Source organism: Gossypium raimondii, chromosome 13 (genome assembly GCF_025698545.1).
Source record: "Gossypium raimondii isolate GPD5lz chromosome 13, ASM2569854v1, whole genome shotgun sequence".
NCBI lineage: Eukaryota > Viridiplantae > Streptophyta > Magnoliopsida > Malvales > Malvaceae > Gossypium > Gossypium raimondii.
The window spans coordinates 6,997,191-7,018,907 of record NC_068577.1 but is presented as its reverse complement, the minus strand read 5'-3'; the positions used below and the strand labels follow the sequence as shown (position 1 = coordinate 7,018,907).

The window sequence follows — 21,717 nt, the reverse complement described above, 5'->3', positions numbered from 1 at the left end:
TTGAATAAAACCCAATTGATGTCATAAATACTTGGAGAAGAAAACAATTACAACCAACCACCCGTGTAGCCCAACCACTGAGTACCTAAGCGGCGCCTGGGGGGTACAAGAAGAGTTTTCTTTTAAAGATTTATTTTCCAAGATTTGTAGGTATTCTTGTTATGAGACGAACTATAAATTTTATTTCGAAATTCTGAGGTTTCCAAAAAATTATTAAACTTTTTTCAAAATTTTCAAATTTCAACGTAATGACCATTTTTTTTATCTAACAAAAAACTTTTTTAAGAATGTAGATGTTGATGTGGCAAGGAGAGAAAGAGAAATGGTGCCTCCTAAAATGCGCTTGTCACATCAACAAAAACAAGTCCTATAGAACGTGCTTTCATCACTTGTACAAAAAATTGGATTATTCTCTTAAATTTGAAAAAAAAATCGGCCATATATAGAAAAGCTTGAAAACAAATATTACTAAATAAGGATTTGAATTTTTGTTTGATTTAGAATATTTTTATTATCGATTTTTAAATAAAATAATGTTTTTAATATTTATATTATAATTACATTATTTGTTCCTCAACTATGTGGATATTTACAAGCTAATACTTCCACTTTAATTTAGTTTAATTTAATCTCTTTACTTTTATAATATTATAAGCATGTCTAAATTAATTGTCATCATTAAACTAATGACATTATTTGTTTCTTAATCAACCTTAAACATTTGCCTAACATGTAATTTTATTATGTGTCTACCTTGATCAAATCACAATGAAAGGATTTCATATTAAATTCTTTTTCATGTAATCACTTTAATATTAGTAAATATATTAAGAAAAGTAGGGTCTGTTTGATTGACGGAATTGATTTTCCGGAAAATCATTTCCAACTTTTCCAGCGTTTGATTGGCGTAAAACATTTTCTATTTGGAAAATGAACTCCAAAACAAGGAAAATGGGTTACATTTTGGGAAAATGTCTTACCCTTTCAATTTCCGTAAGACATTTTCCGTGCTCTCCTCTCTATCGCCTCCTTCATTCCTTCCTTCATTTCCAGAGAAAAGCGCTTACATTTATCGATTTTCCAAGAACTTGTTTTTTAATTATTCAATACTTGTTTTTTAACACAATTACAAATAATTTATTTGATATTAGTTTTTTAATTTATAACGATTAATATTGTAGCTTAATAATTGAGTATTATTATAAATAAATCATTGCAATATATGTAAAAATAATTTAAAATATAAAAATTATTAATATATATTAATATATGTAAAACAACTTTTCCGAAAAATATTTTCAAAAATCATCAGCGGAGAAAATATTTTACATGATTCAATCAAACACCGTAAAATATTTTCCAAGAAATCATTTTACGAGAAAAGTAAAACATTTTCCAGAAATCATTTTACGGAAAATATTTTACTGGCAATCAAACAGACCCTAAAATAGGACTATTTCATAAAAGATTAAAATTTAAAAGTTTAGCACATTAGAGGCACTAAAATCAAAATTAGACCTAATTACGTAACACATGCCAAAGTATCTTCATGTAAACCGCTGTCATGGTCTCCCTCTTTTTCCATCAATAGCAAAAGCGTTCAGTCTCTGTGAATACAATTTTGGATTTCAGAAGGCTTCAAAAATTTAAGATTTCATTTGCAGATTAAACGTTGAAACCCTCAAATTTTATTTCGGGTCAGAGAATCGATTTAGCCATGGTTTCCGATAAGAAAAACCCGTCGCCCTCGTCTTCAAGAAAGCTAAACTCTCCCCCGGCAGAAGAAACCACGCCACTTATAGACAACACGAAGCCGCTATCGTCACATCCCAAGACCTTGGCCAATGTTTTTATAGCCATTGTCGGCGCCGGGGTTTTGGGTATGCCTTACGCTTTTAAGAGGACCGGGTGGATCATGGGGTTGCTCATTCTTTCCTTCATTGCCGCCTCCACCACCTACTGTATGACGCTTTTGGTTCAAATCCGCCGTAAGCTCGACTCGTACGAAAATGGCACAACCAATATTTCTTCTTTTGGCGATCTGGGATTCGCTGTTTGTGGCACACTTGGCAGGTTTTCTTGTTGTTTTAATTATGCTTTCTTGAATTCTTTCTTAATTTGGATTGTCTTTGCTCTTGTTTGCTAGGTCTAATCGTTTGGAAATTTTGGTTAATCTTAAATGTGTTCCTAATTAGTCTCGCATTGGATTACTGTGTGTTTTAAAGTTCTACCATGAAACTAAAAATGCACCATATTTTCGGGTTAATTTCACTAAATGTTCTTAAACTTTTAAACTTTTATAAATTGACCCCTAACTCCAAACTTCGTAATTAAATCTAAAAGTATCGGTATACTCGGTGATTAGCTTGACCGATCAGTAGAACATATTTAAAACATATTAAAAATAATGAGATAACTTCTATATTTTATTAGGAAAGTATTCGGTACGACACATGATTTTATTTCTTTTTAAAAAAAGACACCCTACTTCTGTTGTTAAATATTCTCACTGGAGTGTATCAAACACCAATCAATTTTACAAACCCTGTTTGTTCTTAGTCTGTTAAATCTAAATTGTTTGTATACACGTGTTTACAATTCTGTCTACGTGTTTTAGATATATTGCATGTCATAATTGAATTGTCATTTAATGACAAAATTGACATCTAAGCTGATGGAATATCTGATTAATACAATACTCATACTTTGAGGGCTCAAATAGAACATTTGGAATTTATGGAACTAATTTGGAACATGAGCAATAGATTGAGGACATTTCGTAAATTAACCCTTTTTTTGCTTCACCTGGTTTATTGCTGACCATTGCAAGCTGCCTCTTCTTGATGTTTTTATGGCTAATCATTCTTTTTCCCAATGGGGAAACATAAACATCCCAATTTGATTATTTTATCCTCTCATTGCTAAAGTTTTTAATAATTCCATTGACAGGTTTGTTGTTGATGTGCTCATTACTCTCTCTCAAGCTGGATTTTGTATTGGATATCTTATATTTATTGCCAACACTCTGCTCCATCTTTTTCACGATGAACCATCCTCGGATTTGGGTCTAAGTTCCGGGATGTCCCGTTTTACGGTGAAGAGTTTGTATATATGGGGATGTTTCCCATTTCAGTTGGGGTTGAACTCAATCAAAACATTGACACATTTAGCTCCATTAAGCATTTTTGCTGATGTTGTGGATATCGGGGCAATGGGAGTGGTTATGTTGGAGGATTTGAGACTCATTATGCGCCGAAGGCGTGAAGTTAAGGCTTTTGGTGGTGTCTCTGTGTTCTTTTATGGCATGGGTGTGGCTCTTTTTGGATATGAAGGGATTGCTATGGTTTTGCCTATAGAATCTGAGATGAAAGACAATGCAAAGTTTAACAAAATATTGGCACTTAGCATGGGGTTGACCACTTTGATGTATGGAGCATTTGGAGCTTTGGGTTATTTTGCTTTTGGTGATAAAACCAAAGATATCATCACTTCTAACTTGGGGACTGGCTGGATTAGCAGTTTGGTTCAACTAGGCCTTTGCATCAACTTATTTTTCACTTTCCCCTTGATGATGAATCCGGTTTACGAGATCGTCGAGAGGCGGTTTTCGGGAGGGAGGTACTGCGTGTGGCTAAGATGGTTATTTGTTTTGATTGTAAGCTTGGTAGCTTTGTTCGTCCCGAATTTCGCGGATTTCTTGTCCTTGGTCGGAAGCAGCGTATGCTGCTGTTTGGGGTTCATATTGCCCGGTTTGTTTCATTTGTTGGCGTTCAAGGATGAGCAGGGATGCAAGGGATGCAGTTTGGATATTGGAATCATGATCTTTGGAGTTGTTCTTGCAATTTCAGGGACTTGGTTTTCTCTAATGGAGATATTATCTGCGAAGGAGTAGATGTACAATATCGTAGTGAAGGTGAAGTCTCCATACTACTCGTTTTAATCGTATTGGTAAAAATCCCATCATTTTCTTTAGGTCTCTAAGTTCTGGATGATGAAATTATGACCTCTCCCCTTGTTCTTGCAGTTCCAGGGACTTGGTTTTCTCTAACGGAGATCTTATCCACGAAGACATACAAAACTGTTCCTCGTTCGAACCGTATTCATAAAATCCAATAATATTTATTAGGTAAGAAACTACTTCATCAATCATAAAGTTGAGGAGGCCTTTGATATTTTACCTCAACTCATGTTTGAATTGTTGATAGATTGGTGATAGTAAAATGTTTCCCCATATGTTCTCCATTCAGCAATTTTTGTATGATATTACAATAATTTTCTTTTTTCTTTCTTCTATGTGTCATTCCAAGGATTACTATGCCTTTGAATCACTTCCCTGTCCTTTATATTTGTAAATCTGCATAGTGATTTTGCAGCGATTCTTAAGTTTTAGATTGTGTTCTGATGATGAAAGCCACATATGTTAGCTATGGTGTGAGAGTACTTCACTGAATAATGATAAATGTTGAGGGATTTTAATTTCTTGGAGAAAAGTCCGCAAAGTGTCGTCCGTAGAGAGCGGATGGAGCCCCTCAACAGGTTTGATGTTGCGCCTGAGGTGTGTCCATGTTCGGTTGTATCCCTAGGTTTTGTTTCCTACTTCCCCCGAGAGTTATAAAGGGTTTACAGAAAGGAGCGCCTAATCCACCAAGGAAATATTAACATTTGTTATTGGTGTAATTCGAACTCATGCCCTTATATAACATTTGTGAGTAAAGAGGGTATCCCTTGTTCTAGCTAGATGAAGCGGTAGCATAGGCACCTTAAGAAGTTTGCATGACATGAGGAATGCTTAAGAAGTTGAATGATGCTTCCCTTTTTGGTCAAACTATGGTTTTCTTTCTTATGGCATATACGATTTAGGGATTTAATTTTTCTTTCTTTCTTAGATCCTCCCATATCTAGTAGTCACATTGAGTGTTGATTAAATTTAGAGTCAAGCCAGATAGGACATTTAAATGAGGAGAAAAACTTTTCCCACACTTTTTTTTTTTTATCTAGTTTACTTAACTTTACTTAACAAGCATCAAATTTGTTATCACGCATTTGGTAGGGATTTGGCTTTTCTGTACTTTAATTTAGGATGCTGTTGGTATTTTGCCTTATTCCAAATCACTATAAATGTTAACAAATTTATTACTTGGTTGATTTTTTATGAAGAAGGACAAATCATGAGTTGAGTTAGATTTTTTTTTAAAATGCTGTATAAAATAAGATTTTTTAATGACAATTTAATGAAAAATAAATAATTTGATAACTATATTTCATAATGGTTTTAATGGTTTAAATTAAAGTATAAAAGTAATACAATGAGAAAATTAAAATGTAGTGACTGAATTTCCAAATATAATAGTAAAGAGACAAAATGGTATTTTGACTTTTCTTGTTCTATTTTTATTTGTGTTACTATTAATGTATATGATACGTGAAGAATTAATTTATAAATAAAAGGTACGTTTGGTTTAAAAATTAATATAAAATTTTGACATAAAATTTTATGTTCAAATTTCAAACATTACCTTGAGACAATAATTTCACAACAATCAAAATTTGAAATATATAAAGGTCTTAAAATCATTTATTTCTTATGTAATATTAAATTTTCTTGATAATGTAACTTTTTAAATATTTTTCTTATTTTTAATGGCTTTAATATATTTTCTTAACCTCACATGAAATGATAATAAAATTAATGAATCAAAATTCTTTCATTCTTTAATATATTATTCATTAACACTTCAACTATACATTTATATTTATTCTAAGTTGAGTAGAACTAATATTTAATTTATTATATTAAATTTATTTATTCCATTCTACTTAAAATATTATTTTTATAAAAATTTTACCATTTTGATGAAATTTGACCTTTTAATTTTAAAAAATTGTTCTCTTTTTTTTCTCATCATTTTGATAAAAGATAAGTTTTAGATGCTTATACCTCTTCTCAATTTAATTTTATTTATTTAAAATTTATATATAAAATAATTTATCAAAAAATATGTACAATAAAATGCAATAAGCACAGATTATGATGATAGTTTAATAAAATGCGCTTTATAATTTTATATTCTAACAACAATAATAAAATTTTATTTTCAAATAAATTAAATACGATAATATAATATACTCAATAATGTATAAGTAATCTTATATTACATCTACATTTCATTTACCAAAAGTTAATACAAATACAAGATCAAAACCCATAATAATAATAATAATAATAATAATAATAATAATAATAATAATAATAAGGGTAAACTATCAGAATAGTCACTTTTGGTTTCCTCAGGCTATATTTTAGTCACTTATATTTGAAATGTTACGTTTTAGCCACTCACATTATCGTGTTGTAACATTTTAGTCACTGAGCATTAATTTTTGTTAACAGTATAAGGGTAAGCTGACGTGGTATGTTAAATCATCATTTCAAACGAAAATTTTAGGTTAAATTATACAATTAGTCCCTATATTATTTTTCTTTTGAGCAATTTAATTTTTTTCTTTTACATTAAAAGAGATAGAGAATGGAGGAAAATAGAAAGAGAAGCAAAAAGAATGGAAAATATAGAAGAAAAAAAGTTAAAAGAACATAAAAATTTACTCAAAATAAAAAATATAAGATCAATTGTATATTTTTATTTAAAACAATAATTTAACATGTCACATCAACTTACCGTTAAACCGTTATCGATAATAATATAATAATAATATAAATCAAAAAGGATTTAGGGATTTCTTTTTATACTTTTATTTTATAAAAAGAAAAGAAAAAAAAAGGCTGATTGATTGACCTAGTAATTAGAAAACAAAAGATTTGATAGAATGTTGACTTTTTTACTGCTACGACTTTATACGAGGCCGAAAGAGGTGAAGTATTGTGTTGACCATTGAATCAGCAATGGATAAATTGAAATATTATGAAAATAATTAATAAATTAATAAAACGAAACTTCAGTATTTTTCCTTAGGGGCCACATTTGTCAGCAATTTCAATTGAACCATGCAAAAAGTAAAAATGAAAGTGACTAATGCTACCTAGCTTTGGAATTTTTTTCTCCACGTTGAAATTTGACATTTGTATATTTTAATAATTAATTCCAATTATAATTATCTCATATTCCAATGAATTTTCTCTACATATATTAAATTTCACCGTATGATATCCTATTCAGATTTAGATATAGTGGTGATTATGGACCAAGTCATCTGGCTCAGTCTAAAGATCTACCTAAAAAGTAAGAGAGATTGAGTAAAAATATAGGTTTAAAAAATAGACTTAAATAATGACAAAGTTTTTCTTTTTTTTGCCTGAGCTTGAATTTGCAAAAAGAAATCGTGTTGTTTTCTCACTATTTTGCTACTGCTTTCCCACTGTCTTACTGTCATTTCATTTTACTGCTTTTTGGAAACATTTGCTTGTTAAATTACACACATCTTAGTGTTGATATAAAGACTTTTTTTTAAAAAAAAATTTAACTTGTTGGAAAACATTTATTTTAATTTTTTAATATATCTATTATATTTTTAAAAAATTATATAAAAATAAAATAAAATAAATTAACATGGTCGGGTTAGGCTAGGCCTGAATTTTAACATTTTTATCCGAGTTAAACTTGGGCAAAAATTTAAGCCCATTTTTCAAATCAAGTTCAAACTTATCATTTAGATCTAAAATTTTATTAGGGCCTAACCTAACTCATGGACACCTCTATTTATATATATATATATATATATATATATTCTGATTATTAATCAATTTGTATATTATAATAAATCATTCTGTTTATAATTATTAGTTGTATTTATTACAATTGTAATTATCCTTATAACCTCACCAGTATGTAATCATTTTAGTATTTTATTCAATTTTTCAACATTAATTTATCAAATTACATATAAATTTAAAATATCCTATAAAATTATTTTTATACCCATAATATCAGTGAAAGAAAAAATAATGAAAAAATATAAAGAATTGATTGAAGCTTTTTGTTGATACTTTAAAGAACTAATGTTCATATCTCCATGTTTTGTTTTAATGATTTCATATAAATTATTTAAAATCATAAATATTTTTATAATAATATTACATTTTAATTAAAATAATTTTATTTTTATTTCTAATTGAATTTGTGTAAAGTTAACTCCAACTAAGTTAAAAGCTTTGTATTAATATAGATAATTTTAAAAGAAATGCATCTTGTGATATATAGTTTAGTCGCGTAAAATTTTGAGATTCATTGCATTAGATATCAGTGAAGTATAATTCACCTTTATAGTCGTTCTATATATAGTATGGCATCATTCTATTCAGACCCACATCAAAGCTCTTCCTTTTTTATAAAACCCTTCTTCGTCACAATAAGAGATAAGCTCCGGAAAGCATATTAAATCTCTATCGATAAGCTCTTTAAGCTTATGAGACCCTTTGAAACCACCATTCTCGATAACTCTTTATTCATTTACGGTGAAAACCACCTTCATTTTAATAGCTTTTCGCACTCCAATAATGCGATCTACCGTAACAAACAACCCCAACCTTTGTGTTGTAACAATTTTAAATTTCGAAAAATTTTCATTAATTTTCTCAAACTAAATTGTCATTTTTATCAAAGTGATTTCATGAATATAGATGTCAACTTTGACTTTAAATGTCAACTTGAACTAGATATTAATGTTGTTTAAACTGAATTGGTTGATTGGACCAAAAACTAGCAGGGGTATGGATTTGAAGAGAGAGATTAGATTGATTGATCCACGAACTGCTTATAACTGAATAGATTGGACTAGAAAACTGATTGAATTAGTGTTTGACTTCATTTTCTCTATTTCTAATAAATTTTTATAAATTTAAAATAATTTATTTAATCAAATCGAATCAACTGATGAAATCAGAATTGATAATTTGACTCACTAAACCATGAATCTAATTCTACAAACCTTCCCAGATGTACTTAAAATAATTAATAATTAATGCATGTTGAAAAGAACTGCCGAAGCTGATGGTTATAATGACTGAATGACTTACTTAAAATGATACTTTAGTTTGAAGATTAAATTAAAAGGTTTTGAAGTTTAGGATCTTTCAGAATTTAACCCACATTTTAGGGGTTCCCGGTGCAATTAAACTTGAAAATTGTATTCAAGTACATTGCTTTGCCTCATAGAACGAGCCAATGAAAAAGTTTGGTCAAATTTTGCCACTAATCCCTGTATTTTAATTTTTTCAAATTTAGTTCTTTTGTTTTTTTAGAATTAATCAATTTTAGTCATTGTATTTTCTAAATTTTGTAGTGTTTAAATATACTAGATCAAATTTTATTAGTCTTGTACCATGCGTAATCTGTGGATTTAATCATTGTTCACCAATTTGATGATTTCTAGCTCTTACACTTTTCAAATTTAGTTTTAATTTAAACCCTAAATTGTTAAATCCATGAGCTAAATGACTTTACTTTTGCTAACATGACATTACATGCATAATAATATATTTATTACATAATATTTCAAAATAACATAATTTAATAGTTATTGTGCAATCGATATTATTAAGGCATAACGATTTATTTGGCCCTCCAACTTTACAAAAACTTATTTTAGTCCTTTATTTAATTTTTCATCTTTTTAGTCTTTAAGCTTGAAATATTTATCAAGTCACTTCAAAATGGATGGAAAAGTTAATGTTCGTTAACTTTGTTGATGTGACATCTATGTAAAAATCCATGTGTTTGCCTTGTTAAAAAAGATTTTTATAATTTTAATATTTTTGAATTTTCTAAATTTTAATTTTTCATCCATTTTGAGTAATCTAACAAACATCACAAGTTTAAGAACTATGAAAGGTAAAAAATGAATAACTAAAACAATTTTTTTATAAAATTGAAGGGCCAAATAAGTGATTATTCCTCTTAGTATAAATAAATAAATAATTTTTGCAGTTGATGTGTTTTTCAAAGCAGATTGAAACAGCAGCCAATAGAATAAATAAACGTGAAGTCCATGGAAGTTCTTGAAAATCGATTAGTATTAATAAATTTAACTAATTTTTCATTATGGTTTTAGTCCTTCTACTTTACTAAAACTTAGGATTTCACCAATCTACTTTAATTTAACATAATTTAATCCTCCTGCTATTATAAAACATTATTAATGTATTCAAATTAATAACACCGTTAATAGCTATCGCTAAAGTAACAAGTTATTTTTTTCTTTTAAATAACCTTACACATTTGGATGATATTGTAAATTTATAATACGTTGAACATGGTTTATGAGACTTTATATGTCCCAACTGTGTGATCAAATAACAATAAAAGATTTTATGCCATTACTTAAATGACAACATCTAATTGTATTATTAATTTGGACTTGTTAATAATATTATAAAAGTAGGTCAAATTTTGTTGCTGACCCCTTATTATCCGTAAATTGAGGATTTTAATATGTGCACTCTAATTTGGTTATTTTTAATTTATATAATTTTCAATTTTGAAATTTTATTCATGCCTCAAACAATAGTTGCTAAATCCATTAAGTTAGACTATGTTATTTCAAAAATCTTATGCGACAAACATGTTATCACACATGCAATGCAATATTAACTTGCTATTTTCACATAATGCTAAAAACACACACGTTATTTTAGTTAATTGATTTTACTGAACTAGAATTTCAATATTAGAAAAGTATGTGAGCTAAAATGATTAAATTGGAGAGAAAAAAAAACTAAACCCACGTGTATACATAGTCAACAAAGTTTAAAAACGTTAATTTTTCCATTCATTTTGAGGTGATTTGATAATAAAAAAAATTTAAGGTCTAAAAAAGGTGAAAAATTAAATGAGGGCTAAAATGACTTTTTTGTAAAGTTGAAGGGCCACATAAGTTATTATGCCAAAAAAGTATAGGAACTAAAATTGTCCAAAATTAAATTTGCAACTTATGCATAGCATAGGGATTACTAGCAAAATATCACCATAAAAATATAGAGACTAAATTAAGTCAAATTAAAGGAATTAATATCTAATTTCAGAATAGTACAGGGACTAAGCCTTAGATTTTTTTCCCTGTTGACTGACCTTCTTCTAGAGCACGGCAGTTGACCCAAGATAACGTTACCTTGAAGAAGCTCAGTTAACAATGTTGTTTGCTAACATCCAAAGACTCAGTCTTTTCATTTTAAATTTTTTTATTTAGTAATTTATCATAGTACATGCACTTTAAATTTTCTTTTGGGCAATAATATTTTTTATTATCATTATTTAGTTATTTTCATTGTCAAAGTTTAGTTGCTGAATTTTATTGAATAACAAAAATCCAATTTGTGGAAACAAAAACCAAGATTTGAAGTTAACTGAGGGGAAAGAAAAGGAAAATATTAACCCTTTTTTTTGTGTGGTTGGATTGAGAGGAAAAAAAAAGGATTTGTTGTTCAAAGCAAGAATTTTGATTTTTTTTTTGGTCCCTTTTATCATCACCTTGTTGAAATATATTTATATTCCCCTTTTGTTTGGTAAAGAGAGATATTTGAAGATGGGAATTTGCTGGGGTTCTTCAGCTGATAATCCAACAACACCAAGCACCACTGGTCATCTTAGTTCTGGTACCTTTTTCTTTTGTTTCTTGGCTTTGCTCACTTTTGCAATTAGATTGCCTTATTTTCTTAGGTGGGTTCAGGTTATTGTTTTTATTTAGCTGAAATTTATTGATAAAATCCATATTTTTCTTGTATTCAGCACCAAAAACCCAATTCTTGATGCTGTTTTGTTGTTGTATTTGGATCATTGACTTGTGTATTTCTTGAATATGGTAGATTTTGTGTTTTGATCACTATATCCCTGTGTTGAAATTTCACAATCTAAACATTTACATTTCCATTGTGCGGATTGCAATACATAGATTGTTTCTTAGTTTTGTTCACTTTTGCAATTAGATTGCCTCATTTTCTTAAATGGGTTCAATTTTTTTTCTTCATTTAGTTGAAATTCATTGATTTGATCCTTTTTGTTTTTGTAGTCAACACCCAAAACCCAGTTCTTGACGCTGTTTTGTTGTTGTGTTTGGATCATTGACTTTTGTATTTCTGGAATATGGTAGATTTTGTGTTTTGATCTCTATATCCCTGTGTTGAAATTCATTGATACAATCCATACTCTTTCTGTATTCAGCTCCAAAAACCCAGTTTTTCCGTACTTTTTTTTATTAGGGATAGGGGTAGGGGTTGTCCAAGAATTGAACCCTGAATTGGTGTCAGCTGAGGACTTGAACACAAATCCTTTGCCACTACACCAGTGGTTCAGTCAACCCAAAAAATCCAGTTGATGTGTTTTGTTATTGTATTTTGATCATTGACTTGTATATTGTTTCCTGTATTTTTAGTATTACTATTCAATTTGTTGGCTAAATTCACTATCTAAACATTTGTGCATATTCTCCATTGTGTGGATTTCCATAGTAATATCTCAGACAGCCAGCAACACAGCATCTTATTCAACTTCTAGGGGCAGTAACATCTCAAGGGACAGCGGGTTCTCAGCTTCGAGTGGGGACGAGGCTTTTCCCAATGGGCAGATATTGTCCGCTCCAAACCTAAGGATCTTCAGTTTTGCAGAACTGAAGACTGCAACTAAGAATTTTAGGCCTGACATGGTGCTCGGTGAGGGAGGTTTCGGTCAAGTCTTCAAAGGCTGGATCGATGAGAAGGCACTAGGGAAGAGTGGAAGTGCAACCCTCGTTGCTGTTAAGAAACTCAACTCTGAGAGCTTGCAAGGATTTGAGGAATGGCAGGTAATTTCTTTAATTCTTGAGAAGTTGTTGCTTTTTCTTCTTTAACTATTGCTGTTAAAATGAAGTTTTAGAGTTCAAAGCTCATTAGAAGTGAATAATTTTTCAACACTAAACCGTATTATTATGCTTTACATTGCTAATTCTGGAAGTATTTCTTACAGTCTGCATCTCGGGACAACGAGTTTCATACCCTGCAAAATTTGTAACTCAAGAGTTTTACAAATGCCATATCTCGTATAACATCATAAGATTGTTTCTTGTCATTTTGAATTGGTGCTTTTGCCTTGTTATAGAACTTCAAAATCTCTCTTTACGATATAAATTAATAGCTCACATATCAAAATGTGCATTTTGGGAATTGTTTACTGCTTGTTTTACTGATTTTTTTTTAAATATTTTAAAATGTATGGACATTCATGGTTGTTAAAGCTTTTGTTTCGTCACTTATTGGTGCAGTCGGAGGTAAATTTCTTAGGAAGGTTGTCTCATCCTCACCTTGTAAGGCTACTTGGGTACTGTTGGGAGGATAAAGAGCTTCTTCTTGTTTACGAGTTTATGCAGAAGGGTAGCTTGGAAAACCATCTATTTGGAAGTAAGAGTTTGGAAATTAGTTGTTTATATCTCTGATTTTCTCATGCGAGCATATAGTCTATGTATGCACACTTTCAATCTCGTATTTCTGGCAAGTTAATTTTGTTCATCGTACTCTTCATGGTCTTTGTTAACCAGGGGGTTCTAGTGTTCAATCACTTGAATGGAACATACGGATTAAAATTGCGATAGGAGCAGCAAAGGGCCTATCGTTCTTGCACTCATCGGATAAGAAAGTAATTTACAGAGATTTTAAAGCCTCAAATATACTACTTGATGGGGTAACTTTCCGAACAACTCGTTGAATTCATTTGAGGGTTAAAGGCCTAAACAGTTGATGAATTATACGACATTCTCCTTGAATGCATACAAAAGAGACATAAATTTAATGTAGTTCAGCTATTGGTTACATTGCAGTCATATACCGCCAAGTTATCGGATTTTGGGTTGGCCAAATTGGGTCCTTCGGCTAGCCAATCGCATGTAACAACAAGGGTTATGGGCACATATGGTTATGCAGCTCCAGAATATGTTGCTACCGGTAATCCTCTGAAATATTTCTGAACTTTGGATGTTTGCATAAGTGATGCCCTTTTATTGCTAAATATTATTGCATTTTCGAGACAATTGAGCAAACCCACTTTGCACTTCTCATGACTCGAATACTTTTTGATTTAACAGGACATTTATACGTAAAGAGCGATGTGTACGGTTTTGGTGTTGTTTTAGTCGAAATTTTAACAGGGTTGCGAGCACTTGATCCAAATCGACCCAGCGGGCAACATAATCTGTCAGAATGGATAAAACCGTATTTATCCGACAGAAGAAAACTAAAAAGCATAATGGATAATCGGTTGGAGGGCAAATATCCATCCAAAGCTGCAGTTCGAATAGCCCAGCTCGCTTTAAAATGTCTTGAACCTGAACCTAAGTACCGTCCATCAATGAAAGAAGTTGTAGAAACTTTAGAACAGATTGAATCAATAAATGATAATCCAAAAGAGCCTCGAAACCGTACTGCTCGTCAAACAACTCGTAGGCACCGCCAGCAGCCATTGCATCATCGATCTCCACTCGCTCCAAAGAATGAAACAGGTCGAGCCAACTAGAATCCTCCACAGCTGAGTTAGGTTGTGGAATATCTACCCAATTTGTTGCAGGTCTCAATATTAACATGCTAATTGTTTCACCAAACATTTCCCTACCCCCCCTTTTTTTTATATTCTTGTATTTATTTTAGAATCTACGAGTTCCATTTTTTCGTTGTGACTCATGTTTATTTCAGTAAGTACAGCTTTTCGTGCTTGATATCTTGTTAGAATTGTTCTTATTAATTCAGTTCTGCTGTTTCTTATACCCGAAATCCCTTTGTTTATCGATCTCAAACAGTCGAGGTAAAAACCGATCGTTGCAATCGGAACCTAGCAATGGAAACCTGCCTATATTTTCGTGTTTTTCGGCCGCTACTTGTTACTTTGCATGTAGTTTTAGTGATGAAGAAAGGTTGTAGGCTTTGTTTCAACAGTTCTTGCTGTTATTGAGAGTTCCATCGTTGATCATTTATTTAGAGATTCAAATCACCGGACCCTCAAACAATCTCGAAACTGACACATACATGTATAACTTAAACTCAAAATAACTTGAACTCAAAATTGACTCTAATCCGAAATTATCCAAACTTGAAATAATTCAAGCTTGAAATGAACCAAACCGATTTGACTCGAAAAACCAACCCCCAAACTTAAAATACCGAACTTGGAGTTAACCTAAACTTGAAATGATCTAAACTTAAATTTACTTGATGATTTGAAAATTTGAAAATATGAATTAACTTAGATTCAGATAATCCAATGCAAACCAGCTTAACCTGTCCAATTAAGAGTAATAAAGTGGGAAGGACCATTCCCCCCAACCAAACATTTGCTCTACTATGTGACCAAATCCCTAAATGATAAAAGGGTAAATTTTATTTTTGGTTCGTGTACTATGTGTAAGTTGTGTATTTAGTTTTTATATTCTAATCTGGATAGTTATAGTCTCTTTAATTTTTAAATTTTACAATTCAATCTTGATTGAGATAATAGTAATTAAATCTGTTAGGTCAAACTCTACTATCAGTCTTGTACCATGTGTAAGTTGTGAATTTAATTTTTGTTCTCCAATTTGATCATTTCTAATTCTTATACTTTTGGTATTTTGAAATTCTAGTCCAATAGATTTCCTAAAATGACATTACTCTTTGTTGTGAGTATTATGTGAAAAAATACGCTGACACGGTATTACACATGTGATAATATATTTATCGAATAAGATTTTGGGAATAGCATATTTAACTTAACAAGTTTAATGGCTAGAGTATGGGTAAGGACTAAAATTTTAATATTCCAAAAGTACAAGGATTGAAACTGATCAAATTAAAGTATAAACCGCAACTTATACATGGTACAAGGACTAATAGCACAATTTCACATAAAAAAATCTAACTCTTACTAGTGTCCTATCCTTGAACAATGCTTTATATAATTTGTACTTATACATATTCTTTTAATTTTTGTACAATCCAACAGCTTAGTCATTTGTTCTTTTCCGATTGAGACACCAAATGTCAATTTTCAAACCCACACCACTTGAAATGTTTGACTGTATACTATGAAATCATATTAATTTCATTTGGTCTAATTCTAGATTTACTCCATCTACTATTATTAAAATTTTAGATTTAATCCATTTACTCCAATTTGACATATCTTGCACTCTACTTTTATAATGTTATTATTAGGTCCAAATTGATAGCACTATTTGCTATTTGTTGTTAAAGTGACAACATTTTCTTTTAGAGATATTCAATTGCATAATATCTCGTGAAAATTTAGTTAACCATGTTTAACCAATAATAAATTTATATGTCAATTGTCTACTTAAGGTTGTTTTTAAAGAAAGCCATATCATCACTTTTACGGAAGTAACTAACGGAGTTATCAATCTGGGGTACCTATAACATTATAAAAGTAGAGGATCATATTATGCCAAACCAAAGTAGAAATTAAAATTTAAAATTTTAGTGAAATAGATGGACTAAAACCGAAATTAGCCCATTCCTTTAAATGAAAAGTAAACGTCTTTTTCACCGATAATTTTTAAGGTCAAATTGCATAGAGGGTCTCCATACCATACCATATATTTTTAGTATATTTTAATTAGGTTCGGATAAGAAAAATCTATAAATTGAAAACTAACCAAACAGAGGTGCTTGGACGACATATAAAAATGTAAGTTAAAAAATCGCAATTATCCGAACATTATAGAATGAATTTTTTATTTAATTTATAATTAATTTTATTTTTATGATGTAAGAATAAATATTTTATATTTAAACCGGTCACAGTAACTTAAAATTTCTATATATAAATATTTAAACATAACATATGGAAGTTAATTGGTTATTTCTATTTACTTGAAAAGAATTATAATTTTTTAAATTTTATTAAATAATATAAAAATATAAAACAAATTTTATTTTTAAAAATAAATACAAATATTCAAAATAAAATTTAATGTGAAAAACAGAGAATCAAACCCAATTATGATAGACGGTAAAAAAATCAAAATTCTAATCGAACTAAATTGATCTTATCCTAAATTTAATCCTCTATTCTAATTTAATCTTTTCTAATCCCTTTATATTTTAAAATATATATTCTCAATTCTGAATAAGCCAACCCTTAAAATAAAGAATTTTAGTTTTATCTAGTAAAATTATTTTTACTTTCTCAAAATAATAAAATTTTAATTTAATCTTTTAAAAGTTATAAAATATAAATTATTAAAATAGTAAATTTATATTTTAACTCTCTGATATATACATCTAATTTTGTATTGTTTGACAAATATAATCGATTTTTTTGTCTTTTTATAATATTCAAAAAATTTGTCCAATTATAGAAATATTTTAAAATATATATATGTGATGTTATCAATATGTAAAAATATTTGTAGTAATTAATGGAAAAAGGTAGCCTGACTGTACTTATTTTCATTCTACTAACGAACACTCTGTTTTCTCTAAAAAGAAAAAGAAATTAAATTATAGTAACAGGTTCAATCTATGAAAAATGCATAATACAAGGACTTTATATAGAATTTGACCTTTTTACTTTTTAGCACCGCGGTATTATGATCTTCCTCTCACTAACTCCCGGTTTCACACTCTCTCAAAGGTTCCCGGTTTTAAACAAACGCAACGCGTACTCGGGGGAAAAAAACCGACGGCAAAGAACCCCCCCCCCCCCCCCAAAAAAAAAAAACCGATCGCGATTCATAAACATATAACAATCACAGTCCCGCTGGACTTTTAGCAAAATCCAAAAATCTCTCTTTCTCCATGGAAGCTGCTTCGAGGAATCTATTGAGCTTCATTTCCATGCTACCCACATGTTTCATACTCGTAAGCACTCTGATATCTCTCCTTTCTCGATTTATTTTTTAAAAAAATCTGCTTAAATTAGCTTATTATTCGGTTTTTGTTCTCTCTAGGGTTTTAATGGATCGATTATCGATGTTTTGGATCTTTATGTAATGATTTGATTTAAGTTAATCAGAAATAACAGTAAGATATAAAATAAAAATGGCTGCATTTATTTGATAATTACTTGTTTAATCTGATCTTTTTCTGTGCTATTTATTAGTTAATGGTTATTATTTTTTATGTAAGTTGATTGTTCTTGAGCTTCATTTCCATGCTACTTACATGTTTCATGCTCGTTTGCACTCCGATATCTCTCCCTCTTTCTCAAATCCCCTTTTCCTTTTTGTTTTCTTTTGCAATCTGCTTATGTTCGGATTTGAATTAGCTTATTATTCGTTTTTTTTTGTTCTCTCTAGGGTTTTAGTGGATCCATTATAGATGTTTTAGATCTTTATGTTATGATTTGATTTATGGTAATCAAATTTATCCGTGGAACTTAAAAAAAAATAAAAGTGATTACATTAATTAGATAATTATTTGATTAATCTGATCTTTTTCTATGCAATTTATTAGATGATTAATATTTTTTAAAGTGTTTAAATCTATTATTCTTTCAGGTTATTTTCAGTTTTACCATTGTTGATGCAGAAATATCAAATAGCAAAACGATGTGAGATTATTTCTAATTTTGGCTTTTCCTTTCCGGAGATTTTTCATTTTTCCTAATTTGATTGATCTTGATAATTTGTTTTGTGCTACCTCTTTCAGTGGAAGAGGACTCAAAGCATATGGGCAACTGCCTGACAGAAAGGTTACTTCATATTTTATAGATTTGAATCTTGTTGTCGTTTGATCTATCAGAATTAGGTAGTTTTCTAATTACGATGTCTTTGCCTGGATTCAGAGTTTCTTATGTTGCATGACCCATTGTTTTCTTAAATATGTTGTACAAAACTAACCGTTGGTGTGAATGTTGACTGAGCAGGAACTGGCAACGCCCTCTTCTGCTCTATTTTTCGATGACAATGAGAAGGTAATGAACAGAGTTATTTATTTTAATTCTTAAATGCTAATATCACCGATTCTCATGTAAACTTGTTTAATTCAGGATATTGACATAATTGCAACTTACAGTGATGCTTCTGGGACTATTAGAACAAGTAGGGTGAAAATGAAGGATCTTTCTGCTTCTTGGGTTCTGGAAAACCCTATCAGTGGAGATCCTGGCAAACAAAAGGGCTCACAGGTACTTCAATTTGATTCTGTAAATCTGGTTTTAGTAATTCACGGTCCTATACTTCAGACTCCAATACCTATATTGTCAAATTCATAATAGCAAGTGTAGTGAAATTAAGGGTATGAACTAAGCACTTTAGTATCATCAACTTGTATATTTTTCAGCACTTATGCAATCTATATGGCAAGGAAAAAGAAAATTTTATTATCAACACTTATCTCCTTTTTCCTTGTTTAAGTTCTTGACATCACCAATTGAATGATAATTTTCTAGGTATTTAAACTAAAAGATTCCTACCAAGCTAGCAGAAGATCTGAAGAAAATGTTGAACATTTTATTGATGATCATCATTGGCAAGAAGATGAAATTCAAAATCGTCGCAAGGCATCATGGAGCCCTGTGAAGTTCAAGCGCCAGGTAAATTTTCTGATACTGCTGTGTATTTGCTTTATGCATCTTATATGGTTGAAATTTGTGATATTATCATCTTCAGATGTTGCGGCAAAAAAGGTGGGATCTTCGTACTGTGGACCTTATCCGCCAAAATAAAGAGGCTGACAAGCAGATGGAAGCAACATCCGCTATTGAGGACTTGAAAAATATGGACCCTGTTGTCAATGGAAAATATAGCATATGGAGAAGAGATTTTGAAAATCCTAACTCTGATTCTACTTTGAAGCTTATGCGTGACCAGATTATTATGGCAAAAGCCTATGCAAATATTGCCAAGTCTAGGAACCAAATTGATCTTTACAGTTCTCTTTTGAGACATGTTGGTGACAGTCTACGTGTTATTGGAGATGCTAATTCTGATTCTGAGCTTCATCCTAGGTATTAAAAATTTATTTTCACCATTTCAGTTATCAGATACACATATTCTTGGTTTTCATGCAACGGTATTTTCTTTTTCCAGTTCACTTGATCAGGCAAAAGCAATGGGCCATGCTCTATCTTTTGCGAAGGATCGACTCTATGATTGCCATATAGTTGCAAGGAAGCTTCGAGCCATGCTTCAGTCAGCAGAAGATAACGTAGATTCTCTGAAGAAAAGGAGTGCCTTCTTGATTCAGCTAGCTGCAAAGACTGTCCCAAAACCATTGCATTGCCTACCTCTGCAGCTAGCAGCAGACTATTACTTCCATGGATATCAGAGCAAAAAGGATCTTAATATAGAAAAGCTTGAAGATCCTTCTTTGTATCATTATGCCATCTTTTCTGATAACGTACTGGCAACATCTGTGGTCGTCAATTCTACAGTGCTTCATGCAAATGAGCCTGAGAAACACGTTTTCCATATAGTGACCGATAAACTGAATTTTGCTGCAATGAGAATGTGGTTTATCTTGAATGCTCCTGAAAAGGCTACAGTTCAGGTTGAGAACATTGATGATTTTAAGTGGTTGAATTCCTCTTACTGTTCCGTTCTACGTCAGCTCGAATCTGCCAGAGTTAAAGAATATTATTTCAAGAATCATCCATCCTCTCTGTTTGTTGGGTCTGACAATCTCAAGTACAGGAATCCAAAATACTTGTCAATGCTGAATCACCTTCGATTCTATCTTCCTGAAGTGTACCCAAAACTCCACAAGATCCTATTTTTGGATGATGATATTGTAGTTCAGAAGGATTTGACACCTCTTTGGGATGTTGATCTGAATGGAATGGTGAATGGTGCAGTGGAGACCTGTAAAGGGAGCTTTCATAGATTCGACAAGTATCTCAATTTCAGCAATCCGAAAATCTCAGAGAACTTTGACTCCAATGCTTGTGGTTGGGCATTTGGGATGAATATTTTCGATTTGAAGGAGTGGAGAAACCGGAACATTACACAAATATATCATTATTGGCAAGATAGGGTAATGCTTCACTTGTGCTTTTCACATGTTTCAATCCTCTTATAGTAAATTTTGGTTCTCCAATGGTTCTCATATTAGCACCATGTTACTTGGAGTCTGGTGTGAGTATCCAACACGGATTTGGTTAGATTTTCCTATGTTTCCTCTTTATATTTGGAGGATCCTTGAAGGTCATATCCACATATCTATGTGTCGGGCACGGGTACTTTAAAAGGAATGAAGTGTCCAAGCAACATAGTATTAGCATATTATCTAAAACCCATTTGGATTATCATTTGTTTCTAAGCATCATTTTGTCACTGATGAAGAAACTATTTTTGCAGAATGAGGATCGAACTCTTTGGAAGCTCGGCACGTTGCCACCAGGACTGATCACTTTCTATAACTTAACCTATCCGTTGGATCGAAAATGGCACGTATTAGGACTCGGATATGACCCAGCCCTCAACCAAACTGAGATAGTAAACGCAGCTGTCGTCCATTACAATGGAAACTATAAGCCATGGTTGGATCTGGCTGTAGCTAAGTACAAGTCATACTGGTCCAAATATGTAAGGTTCGATAACTATTACCTTAAACTCTGCAACTTAAGCGAATAGCTATTTGACCTATGTTACTTTTTTTTTTTTTGCATTCACTCGTGTAATTCTTTTATTGAGGTAAAGAAAAGAGGAGAGGAGAGAAATTCTTTTATGCTTCTTTGTTGCTTTCATTGGATTATCATCTTTTTATATTACTTTAGCTTAGACATGCAGCATTGATTTAGGTATAAACACTTG

The 21,717-nt window shown here is 30.9% G+C and overlaps 3 protein-coding genes across 6 annotated transcripts; all 3 read left to right on the top strand.

Moving 5' to 3' along the window:
- The first annotated feature begins 1,602 nt into the window (after positions 1-1,602).
- On the top strand, positions 1,603-4,422 carry LOC105783772 (amino acid transporter AVT3B). The gene is made up of 3 exons (XM_012609418.2): positions 1,603-2,073; positions 2,950-3,913; positions 4,025-4,422. Exons 1-2 carry the CDS (start codon positions 1,718-1,720, stop codon positions 3,890-3,892), a joined length of 1,299 nt encoding a protein of 432 aa, XP_012464872.1. The 5' UTR covers positions 1,603-1,717; the 3' UTR covers positions 3,893-3,913; positions 4,025-4,422.
- A 6,716-nt stretch (positions 4,423-11,138) lies between these two features.
- LOC105783773 (probable serine/threonine-protein kinase PIX13) lies at positions 11,139-14,734 on the top strand. The gene is made up of 6 exons (XM_052626207.1): positions 11,139-11,605; positions 12,458-12,789; positions 13,246-13,381; positions 13,519-13,661; positions 13,798-13,921; positions 14,062-14,734. Exons 1-6 carry the CDS (start codon positions 11,536-11,538, stop codon positions 14,487-14,489), a joined length of 1,233 nt encoding a protein of 410 aa, XP_052482167.1. The 5' UTR covers positions 11,139-11,535; the 3' UTR covers positions 14,490-14,734.
- Positions 14,735-17,611: 2,877 nt separating this feature from the next.
- On the top strand, positions 17,612-21,631 carry LOC105783656 (probable galacturonosyltransferase 3). 4 transcript variants are annotated; one of them, XM_012609233.2, is made up of 9 exons: positions 17,612-17,824; positions 18,463-18,515; positions 18,614-18,656; positions 18,831-18,878; positions 18,954-19,091; positions 19,356-19,499; positions 19,576-19,913; positions 19,996-20,938; positions 21,262-21,631. In XM_012609233.2, exons 1-9 carry the CDS (start codon positions 17,762-17,764, stop codon positions 21,535-21,537), a joined length of 2,046 nt encoding a protein of 681 aa, XP_012464687.1. In that variant the 5' UTR covers positions 17,612-17,761; the 3' UTR covers positions 21,538-21,631. The 4 variants fall into 4 exon arrangements, with proteins under 4 accessions (XP_012464687.1, XP_012464688.1, XP_012464689.1 ...); XM_012609234.2 differs by having other exon boundaries at positions 17,675-17,824; positions 18,980-19,091; XM_012609235.2 differs by lacking the exon at positions 17,612-17,824 and having other exon boundaries at positions 18,486-18,515; positions 18,614-18,712.
- The last annotated feature ends 86 nt before the right edge of the window (positions 21,632-21,717 follow it).